Source organism: Anoplopoma fimbria, chromosome 24, assembly GCF_027596085.1.
Source record: "Anoplopoma fimbria isolate UVic2021 breed Golden Eagle Sablefish chromosome 24, Afim_UVic_2022, whole genome shotgun sequence".
Lineage (NCBI taxonomy): Eukaryota > Metazoa > Chordata > Actinopteri > Perciformes > Anoplopomatidae > Anoplopoma > Anoplopoma fimbria.
Window position 1 is genome coordinate 3454283 of NC_072472.1, and position 11605 is coordinate 3465887.

The window sequence follows — 11605 nt, forward strand, 5'->3', positions numbered from 1 at the left end:
ACAGCCTAACGGAGCTCACACGGTGTTCCTGTTTTCTTTGGACAAATACACCTAAAATAGCTCGATAGCTGGAGAACCAGTGAAGGTCACATTAACTGTGTGACACCTGTGTTTTCTCTCAGCTCGCTGCCTGTCCACATCCCCTCCGTCACTGCGTTCTTTATAGCTCTAGAGGTTGTGAATTCTACGGCAGAATAAACTTTGTTTACAGTCTTTGATCTCACGCAGTTTCCATTAAGACTAAATCGAGCTTGAACAACAGCACACAATTGTTTATTCCCCATCAGTCAGAGTGTTGTGACCAGATCACCTTGGATGACGGCTGGAAGGTTATTGTACTTTGTAGTTGTTGTTGTATTATTGGTGTTGGCTGATGATTAAGAATGTGGTATGGATTGACTTGATGTGTTTGCAAGGATTAAAAGTAAGCAGATACAACATTTAAAATCCAAATGTATTTATAGAGCTCATTTAAAAACAGTTTACCAAAGTGCTGTACCATTAATATAGCGAAACCAACACAGTAAAACAACAACATAATAATGATTATAATTATAATGCTATTAAAGCTGATAATAATAAAACCTAATAATAATAACAAAAATTATAATAATAATAACAATAATTATAATCACAAGGAGGAGCAGGAGGATCATCATAAAGTAAAATAGAAAAAGAGCGAAAAATGAAACTGCAAATAAAATAATAAAAAAGAAACTAGGGGAACTCTCATAGAAAGTTAAAAGCCAAAAAATAAACGTGTTTTTTAGATGATAATAATAATAATAATGATGATGATGATGAATACCATCAATAGAAATGATTAATAACAAGATTACGAACAATTCTATAAATAATAATAATTAATACCAACAATAATAATGATTAATAACAATAATAAGAACAAAATAATAATAATTAATTATTATAATGAGGAGGAGGATAATAATAACGTACACCATAAGAGCAAAAAATAAAACAACAAATAAAAACATTGAAGCATTAAAAACAAATCAATAAAACTCTGATAGAAAGTTAAAAGCTAAAGAATAAAAATGTGTTTTTAAGACTGGATTTAAAAAAACAGGCAGTGTAGAGGACAGCCTGATGTTCAAAAGCAGCTTTTTCCAGAGTCCTCTGAGCTTCGGCCTCGACCGCCTACTATCTGTACAGTTTAGCATTTCAGAAGAAAACAGAATCCAGCAGCTGCAGTCTTAAAAAAACCGCCCGATTCTCCACATTCCTCAGGCTGCAGAGATTCCCCCTCTGCCCCTGTGTCAAAGCTTGGCCTCCCGCCGAGACATGCTCACCAACGCACCCCCACGCTCCATGGAAACTCCAGTAACCCCTCCTCAATGGACAAATGCCCCAACACACACACACAGATATACACACACAAGCTCACTGTACAGGCCGAGAGACGGGGTCTCCCATGGCCGCCGTGCAGACAGCCACGCTCTGTGAACTGAGATCTCTTTTGTTTACCCCGATGGACAATAACCAGTCTGTCTGTTTTCTCCTTCCCTTTCATTCGCTGTCTCCTCCCACCTCTTTCATCCCCCCCCCTCCCCCTCCTCCTCGCCGTACCTGTACCTGCAGGATGACCATCTGCGACCTCTACACCATGCCCCGGGTCACCGAGCCCGTCTGGCTGACGATGATGTCGGGGTGTCGGAGAAGAACCAGCTCTGCGGTCACTTCATGAGGGAGCTCTCCCTGCTGATGGAGCAGGCCTCCAAGAACCAGTTGAGTGTCTGCTTCTACTCCAACATCCTTCTTTAACATGTTGCAGGCGGCTGTGGCACATGAGGTAGAGCGCTTGTCCCGTAACCACAAGGTTGGTGGTTCAAAGCCCTCTACCGGCAACATGCCGAGGTGTCCTTGAGCAAGACACCTAACCCCAAGTTGCTCCCCGGGCGCTTCATTGCAGCCCACTGCTCCTCCGGGATGGGTTAAATGCAGAGAAATAATTTCCCCATTGTGGGACTAACAAAGGCTTAATTATTATTATTATTATTATTATTATTATTATTATTATTATTAGGATGTTTTAGGAGGTTGCATCCCAAAAAACTGGGATCAAGGGAGCTATATATAACGCTGAAGATAACAGCAGCGCTCGGACGTTAAGAAATTCTACACATGCATAGTTTTTCTCCACATCTTTTGTTTGCTTGTACTTCCCGGACGAGAGTATCAACAGAGAAACACAAGCAGGTTCACGCACACACTATTCATTCTGTTCTATTCAACATACTCTATGGTCTTTCTTTCACACACACACACTGAATGTTTCACCCTCTTTGCATTTATTTGTCTGCCTTGAGAGGAGCTGTGAATGAGAAGATCCCTGCCAGTCTCTAATCGCTTATTGTTGCTGTCACAAAGCCGCGTCAAACCAATGATGATTGTACATGTTTGAATTGGTAGCGAGGCCTTTATTGAACATAGCGCCTCGTATTCAGCGGATTTAAGAAGCAGTGTTCAGCACACTGATCAGAATTGAAACGTCAAGTTGATCTTGAAGGACGGGAATAGTTGCGAACATGTTTAAAAGATGTGTGTTTGTTTCTAATCCTGATTAGTGGATTCAACGCAAAAGAAAAACAAACAAAAGGCTGCAAATTAAAGGATAAGAACAGATAAAACTAGAAGCCATCTTGCGGTGGGATCACACCAGCTGCAACGCATAAATCGAACCAAAAGCAAAAGAGCAGGACCATCGTCCAACTTGAATTTGGATTTTGATTTCAAATACACTTCTGTAAAGTTTAAATAAAGAGAGTAGGACAGAAATGACACACACTGACTCACAAAGTGAAAACAAACAGAACAAAATGCTACCGCTCGTAGTGGCTTTAAAAACAAATATATTCGAGTGATTATGACAAGAGCGCTCCTGTGTGTTTCTGAAGAACAAACTGAGGAAAACTATCAGACATGGTGTATTTTTTAAAACACCCGTACCTCACTACACCTTCTAATGTGAATCTCCACGGACCTTTAACTTTCTCACTCTCTCTAAATGTGGAGTTTCTTTATCAGTAACTTCCCAGTAAAAGTCACTATTTCCACCAGCACCATCATCATCATCATCATCAAAGCATTGCGTCTCCATAGCAACCACTCGTACCACTGCATAACTGTATCACGTCTTTTCTGAGGCATCCCGTCAGTATTCCTACGATGACTGGTGGTTTGGTCACCGCTGTGTGATAGCACGTGATTGAACTTCACTGCCGTGAGTCACAAGACAGGAAGGGAAGTGGACGCTTGTGGTCGGCACTGAGAACTGAATCATGCTAATAAGTGTGTGTGTGTGTGTGTGTGTGTGTGTGTGTGTGTCAGTCGTGTGTGCATACGTCTGTGTGTGTGTCAGTCATGTGTGCATACGTCTGTGTATGTGTGTGTTGCAAACAAAGGACGTCTGACCAAAGTTTTCTGTGTAGTGAGATAAAAAGTGATCTAACCAAACAAAGGGGGGGGAAACTGAGAAAGTGAACCCAGCTAGGAAGTAAAAAACAAAATGGATTCTCCTCCACTCTCTGCTGACCAAACCTTTTGTCTGATATTCCAGATTCCTCCCCGCGTTATTGACGGCCATCCTGACCAATCACCTGGCCTGGGTGCCCACCGTCATGCCCAACGGACAGCCTCCGATCAAGATCTTCCTCGAGAAACACTCCTCAAAAAGCGTCGACTTGCTGGCAAAGACGCACCCCTACAACCCTCTGTGGGCACAGCTAGGTGAGGCAACGAAAAAAACCCACAAACACACACAAAAAAAGGCTTGAACGTATCCTAACCTGCCAGCGTTAATCAATACACACAAAGACAAGTTAGGACTGTCTTCTCTACATGCAGCTCCATTAATCTACCATTTAGTGTCATAGGTGTAACGCAATCCTTGATTAAATCTTCTCCTTAGCAGCATTTCTCATGAAAATGCATAAGTTTGAAGCTGCATATCTTATTTATACTTATCTTCTGTGGGAAACCTCACGTTGTCTTCCAGTGATGCACGTTGCATTAGTGGAAATCTAAACATGCAATTCTGCTCAGTCTCTCGTTTCTGTTTGATGATGTGTTTATAGCGGCGGTAGATTTATAGGCGGATATAGCAAGTAGTGATAATCTATAAATACACAGACTTCAACGTAAAGTGTGTGTCGAGGAGCCCACAAGTTCACCTCAAGTGACATGGGAGATGTGCAGACAGTGAGTTAGTGGTGACACCTAGTGGTCAGAGATGAGAACTGCAAGCCAGAAGGAAAATTGTGCAAATTACCTTTTTATTAAATAAAAAAAAAAGTTTTATGAGAAGTTATTGCATCTAAAACATTGATGCTAATGTTTCCTTTTCCCTCACCGTGTGTAGGAGACCTGTACGGGTCCATCGGGTCGCCGGTGCGGCTGTCCAGGACGGTGGTTGTCGGCCGCAGACAGGAGCTGGTCCAGAGGCTCCTCTACGTCCTCACCTACTTCATCCGCTGCTCCGAGCTGCTGGAGACCCACATGCTGGACAGCGCCGAGGACGAGGCCATCGTCATGCCGGGCTCCCTCATCACCACCTCCCTGAGGAAAGGAGAGGTGGAGGAGTCGGACTACGTCCTGGTCACCGTCCACAAACCCAGCGGGGACTACCTGTCCCACCACGGGGCCCACGGCCGGCAGACGGAGGCGGAGGACAGCAGCTACCCTTCAGACAACAGCCTCCAGAGCAGCACCTACACGGACACGGAGGTGGAGTGCGGCGCCGGGGACACGCCGAAGGAGGAAGATGAGGACGAGGAGGAGGAGGAGGAGGAGGAGGAGGAGGACAGCAGTGAGAGTCAGGGGTCCAGGAGCAGTGTGCTTCAGACGGGGCTCAGTCAGACTAACGACCCCGTTATCAGGACCGCAGAGGCAGCTGAACCCGAGGAGACACGCCGGGTGTCCAGCAGCCCGCTGGCCCAGGAGGCCCGGCTGGAGACGGTGCTGCGCGTTGGCTCGGCGTCCCCCAGGGAGCAGGTCTCCATGCTGGATGCAGAGACCAAGGGAGACCTGAAACTCATCGTCCCATCTGTACCCACAACCCTCTCCTCAAGTCCATCCCAAACTCCCGTCACCACAGAGGGGACAAGCTCTGAGACGGATGGCGGCACGGGGGACCAGCCCACCACGGTTCTGGCTCCACGGACCTTAGGGATCCCTCTCGAGAAGAAACCCCCCGATAAGAACCCAGCTGCTGCGATACCGGTGCCATCGACACCCGTGAACGCCGTGACGGGGCCCATGGCGTTGACTCTAACGGAGGAGGAGGGGCCGGCAACAAAAGTCACCTTCCTCATCGGCGACTCCATGTCTCCGGAGTCGGACACAGAGAGCCGCAGACGGAAGGTGGAGGACGATTTCAGAGAGTTCAAGAAACGGCAGCTGCAGCTTCATCATCACCATCACCATCATCATCATCATCAGCAGCAACCGCAGAGGGGAGGGGATTCAACGACCAGCAACACGGGCTCATCGGAGGACCAAACCACACAGACCAAGGCGGCCCCGGCGCTGCAGCGGGTTTCCAGAATGATCAGTGTGGACCACTTTGACGAGTACTTCAGCCCGGAGAACCCGGTGGAGACTCGGACTATAGACGATGTGGTCAAACGGCAGGAGGCCAGAACCACGGACGGTAGCGCACAAAGGCTCGCCGGACCCCTCAGGAGTCCTCCGGCCCGGTGGCTTGGGGGGTCACGGCTTCCAGGGTGCAGGGAGGGGTCAGGGTCAGGGTCTCTGTTTAGGTTCAGGTAGCGGAGACTCAGGGTCCGGCAGGAAGGGGGACGCTTTGTTGGACGTCCAGAGGAGGTGCAGGTGTGGATCCACGGATTCCTCTGACGCCTGCTGCTGCAGGAGCTGGACCGCCGAGCAGGACAAGGGTCTCCTGTCGTCGGTTCCAGTCCCGCCGGACGGCAAAGAGGACCAAAAACAAAAGGCGGTGCCGGTGAACGACTGGGAGATACCGCGCAACGAGAGCTCGGACAGCGCGCTGGGGGACAGCGAGAGCGAGGACACCGAGGACTGGCAGGAGGAGGTGATGGTGCCATTCCCCGGGTGAGCAGAGGACACGTTCGATCCCCGCTGACTAGCTTCAATATTCGAAAAAACAACAAACATCTCATCTCTAACGTCATGTTTTTTTGGATTTACAGGTCCAAGCTGGTGGAGAACTTCTCGAAGCCGAGCATTGCCAATTTCGGCCGCTCTCTGTTCGGAGGCTACTGCCCCACCTACGTGCCAGACTTTGTACTGCATGGGTTGCCTAGCGAAGAGAAGCTGCGGCAGTGCCTCATGGCCGAATTAACCCATGCTGTTCAGGTGAAGGACTGAAGTGATTTCACATATTATTCAGGAAACTATTCCTACGAGTAAATGCCTTATCGTGCAGAATGGAGAATCCCCCTTTGTTCCCTTCTTTGCATGTGTTTCATCGGACTTCTCTGTTCCTCTGCAGCACCCAGTGTTGGATGAGCCCATAGCGGAGGCCGTCTGCATTATAGCAGACACGGATAAGTGGACGGTGCAGGTGGCGAGCAGCCAGAGACGAGCCACGGACGTCAACAAGCTGGGGAAGGAGGTCCTGGTGTCCAGTCTGGTATCCAGCCTACTGCAGTCCACTCACCAGCTCTACAAACTCAACCTCTCACCCAACTTTGTACGTGAAGCCTCTCAGTCAAACACTCCTCAGAGTTCAGTCATCTCCGCTTTTCATTCTCGTGTTTTGCTAAACATGTGTCTCCTCTCCTTTCAGTGTATAATGCACCTTGAGGACCGCCTGCAGGAAATCTACTTCAAGAGTAAGATGCTTGCTGAGTATTTGAAGGGCCAGACGAGAGTCCACGTGAAGGAACTGGGCATGGTCTTAGGGTAAGCAGCTCACCTTTATCCTCATCTCACATGAGCTGTGAAGCTGCAGCATTAAAAATCAGATCATATTACAGTTTGTTTGTCTCGTGCATACACAAACAAATGACGTGATAAACAGTCGTGGACACTTGTTTCACACTTCTCCTCTGATCATACGGTGGCAGTAATTCTCTAAGATAAATAGCAATGTTACAGGGATGTAACACTCCACATGGCACCTTTGAATCCCCATTAATGTGTAGAAAGAAGCAGAGAAAACAGATGCTGGGAGTTAAAGAACTACAGATAAAAATCTGTGTAAATTATTTTGCAACAAACACAAAAAACTTGCAACGCTTTTGCTTTAGTTTCACATGTTCGGTATTAAAAGAACTGCAAAAAACTGCAGATAAAGAAAATAAATTAACAATGGTTATTGATTGTATCAGGGTTAATGGACAAAGAAAAATGTTCCTGAAATGTTTATGTGTTGAGTTAGTAGATCATCACATCCTGATCTTTGCTCTCGTTGCAGAATCGAGTCCAGCGACCTCCCCCTGTTGGCGGCCGTGGCGAGCACTCACTCCCCCTACGTGGCCCAGATCCTGCTATGAGACCGTAGCGGCTCTGAGCTGCCTAAAGGGGGCCCCCGTCAGACCTGGGAGCTGCCACTCCGGCCCCCCATCACCCCAGACAAACCGGGCCGTCCGTGCTCCCCAGCTGACCCAAGTGGGATCTTTACATCCGTGGGCCTGATCCTCATCGTGGTGCAGTACATATGTTTCACCACTAGGGGTCACCAGAGAGCTGCAGACCTGAATGACCTCCTCCAGCTGTTTGAATGTTTAAAGCAGAAACTCTTTTTGTATTTTTTGGACACAAAAGCCAAAGACTTTATACAATTTTTCTTCCAGTTGAGAATGAAACTTTGACAGGATAATAACTATGGATTTAGTTTCTTTTACTTCTTTTTTTCTCCTCTATGTACAATCTTAACGGACGGACTACAAGTTTAAAGGAAACAGAGGGACATTTTTTTTATTACTTTTGAAGTAAATATCATTGAGAACAGTATCAATCTCATGCCAATTATGTTATTTCACTTGTTTTCATGTGTTTGTTTACAAGCCAAATTCACCCTGAGATTTCACCATGATACATCTTTATTTTTTCTGGTTTCAAACGGCAGCGCACACCACGATTCTTTTTTTTTTTTTTTGGGATCCACAAACTTATTTAAAAATTTTTTTTTTAAATGGCTATAAAGTGGCTTTGACATTCTTCTCACCGGTACAGCTCTACCTCAGATCTTCAGATGGGCCGTGGACGACACATTTACAGCGAGCCCCGTAGAAAACCCTGAGGTAAACTTTTTTTAAACTTTTTGAATCAGAGGAATGTCAACAACGTGAGGACTCCACGCCGTGTTCTTTGGACAAAATAAAAAGATGATTGATACACAAAAACATATTTTTTTTCGCTTCAGAATGTGTACAAGGGACAAAAAAAGAGTCTCTTTCGACTGTGGAGGAAAAAAAACTAAAAACGTGCATCATCCACGTGTATTTTAAGAAACCAAAATGCTGAAATATTTTCACACTTTTATAGCTTCGCCGAGTTTTTTTTACGATGTTTACGGCTTCGACCAGAAAGAGAAAGAGGAAGAGAGGAGTATAGGAACACGGGAGGCCTTACCGTGGATTTAAATATATGTATATGTATATATATGTATATATATATATATATATATATATATATCTCAGTTAACACTATTTTCAAACATGTTTCTACGACAGTTATACTCACAAAAACACACAATATACAAAACTACAGAAGCACATCTTTATCTTCTTGTTTTCCGTTGGATTTCCCGTGAAGGTGACGGATGATTTTGGTTGTCATATCGTACAGTCAGGGTGCGATTTGCGTTTCGATTTTTCTGTTTTTGGATTCTCTCCTGGGCGTATTTTGTTTCTTTTATTACTCCATTGACACCATTGGAAATAAATCTATATTTTTGTTGTGTCTCTGTTTGATTTTAGACAAATTAGGTGAGTTAAAACTGATATATCATATTGGTAAACGCAGTCAAAACCAGGGAGAAACTACTGAGGTTCATCCATAAAGTAGTCCATTCCACTGTGGTTCAACTTAATGAATTATATAAATTTAGCAAACTCAATAAAAAAAATCACCTGTTTCTTTCCCAAATTTATAAAACAAATCCTCCTTAAAGACTGGAGTGTGCCTCAGGCCTGAAAAAACAGTTTATTTATTTCTTTAACTGAAATCGCACCCTGTTTACGACTCGAGTCTTAACATTAAAAATGGCTAAAATCAAATTATAGACTTTGCTTTGTTTCTGCATCCAAGATGCTCCGCTGTATCAGCCCAACGTTTTGTACCACCCAGCCATCATGTTTAAAGAAAAAAACGGAAAAGAAAAAAGGTATGAGTTTCTATCTGCGTTATCCCTCTTTGTGTATGAGTAAATTATTTAGTCGGTATGTAGAACGGTTCGTGTAAACTGTACATTCTCCTGTTTATTTCCATGTATTTGTACAGAATGTTCTTTTAAGAATTGTCTCCTCGGATTATTTTTTTTTCCCAATTTTATGGGAATGTTGTGCAATAAAGACGGCGATGTTAAGAGGTTACGTGTGTGTCATTGCTGTGATATTTTTATATATATATATTATTTATACATTTGTTGTATTTTGTTATGTTTTTTAATATATATATATTTATATATATATATTTTTTTTATTTATTTATATATATTTATATTCATATATATTTATATTCATATATTTATTTATATATATATTTATATATAATATATATATTATTTATATTTATATATATATTTATAAATATTGATTTATTTATAAATATTTATATATTACAGTACCAGTCAAAAGTTTGGACACACCTTCTCATTCAATGGTTTTTCTTTATTTTTATTTTTTATTTTTTTTTTCTACATTGTAGATTAATATTGAAGACATCCAAACTATGAAGGAACACATTTGGAATTATGTGGTAAACAAACAAATGCTCAACAAACCAGAATATGTTTTATATTTTAGATTCTTCAAAGTAGTTGAATGAGAAGGTGTGTCCAAACTTTTGACTGGTACTGTATATATATATATATATTTATATTAATATATATATATATTTTTATTTATATATATATATATATATATTATATATATATATATTTATAATATATATATATTATATATATTCTATATATATCTATATATATATATATAAATATATATAATTATATATATATTTATAATATATATATATTCTATATATATATATTTAAATATATATATTTATATAAATGTATACATATATATATATATATATATATTATATATATATATATATATATATAAATATATATATATTTACATATATATATTTATATAAATATATATATATATATATATATATAATTTATATATATATTATATATATATATATATATATATATATATATATATATATATTTATATATATATATTTATATTATATAAATGTATACATATATATATTATTTAAACAGTAATAGCTACAAATCAGTGCAAACTGAATAGCACTTGTGTTTAGATTAGTGCTGCTTTGACATCTGGATCACACATTGTTTTTCTGGATTTACCACCCTGGAACTGGCTTTGGCTCCACCCCTCTCTGTGCGGCACAGGAGGTATAACAAAACGACACACACACACACACACACACACACACACACACACACACACACACACACACACACACACACACACAACACACACACTAATGTTATGCAATAGTAAAGGAAGGAGTGTCCTCTGAATGAAGACCTGAATGTGTCACTGATCCAAACTTCAGAAAACATAAAGTGTTTGGATTTTTTAACTTTTTTTTTTTTCTTCTGCTCAAACCAGAACAGCTCAATGTCTGTAGTGATCTGATGTCATTAAATACACTTCAGTAGTTTTTTATTGTTTATTACTTGTGGTGACAGTCTGACTTCAGAAAGTTCAAAAGTCAGAGGGAGGATCTATGCTGCCTTAAAGGACTGCTTTCAAAGCTCGGAAATTAGAGTACCAAAACTAGTAAAGGCTTGTTTTTATGCCATGTAAGCAAGACTGAATAATTATTGCACATTATTTTGTCCTACAAGTTAAAAATGGAACCCATAAGCAATAAAATGCACTCTAGCATTCAATTTTGAATATATGGTCCGTACATCCTCAACCTTCTCATCCTCTTTCTCCTCTTTAATCTTTTCGGATAAAGGATCAACGTTGTCTTTCTCCTTGCTCCTTGACCTAAAGGGGAGATGACAATCAAGAGGAAAAAGAAGAAACAGAAGCATGTTTTTGGTTACCATAGTTATCACTCATGTCTTGAGATGTTTGCCGATACACAATTAATTGATATGGTTTGACTTGTAGTTTACGGTTAATACATTCATGTTACATTCATTTAATTTGCTTAATAACTGACATTCATTTTAATATTGCTAATTGTATGACTGTTTATGACTAGCTCACTTGTGCAACTGTTCCAGCACTTTTTAAACATTGTCTTATATTTTAATCCCATTATTATCATTATTATTCTTTATTTTGTTATTTTTTATTCAACTATATCAGCTCTACTTCTCACTTCTTTCAGATAAAGGCTGAAGACTTTTCTGTTTCCTTTATTAAATATTATCTTATAT

The 11605-nt window shown here is 41.4% G+C and overlaps 1 protein-coding gene across 1 annotated transcript in view; it reads left to right on the top strand.

Annotated features, from left to right (window-relative positions):
* fnip1 (folliculin interacting protein 1) overlaps nt 1–8347 on the top strand; it is a 38102-nt gene extending 29755 nt beyond the window's left edge. Inside the window, 9 exon segments of the mRNA XM_054625764.1 lie at nt 1600–1667; nt 1670–1745; nt 3578–3747; nt 4379–5670; nt 5672–6087; nt 6186–6351; nt 6488–6688; nt 6785–6900; nt 7415–8347. Coding sequence (XP_054481739.1) covers nt 1600–1667; nt 1670–1745; nt 3578–3747; nt 4379–5670; nt 5672–6087; nt 6186–6351; nt 6488–6688; nt 6785–6900; nt 7415–7493 — 2584 coding nt within the window. The 3' untranslated portion in view covers nt 7494–8347.
* The last annotated feature ends 3258 nt before the right edge of the window (nt 8348–11605 follow it).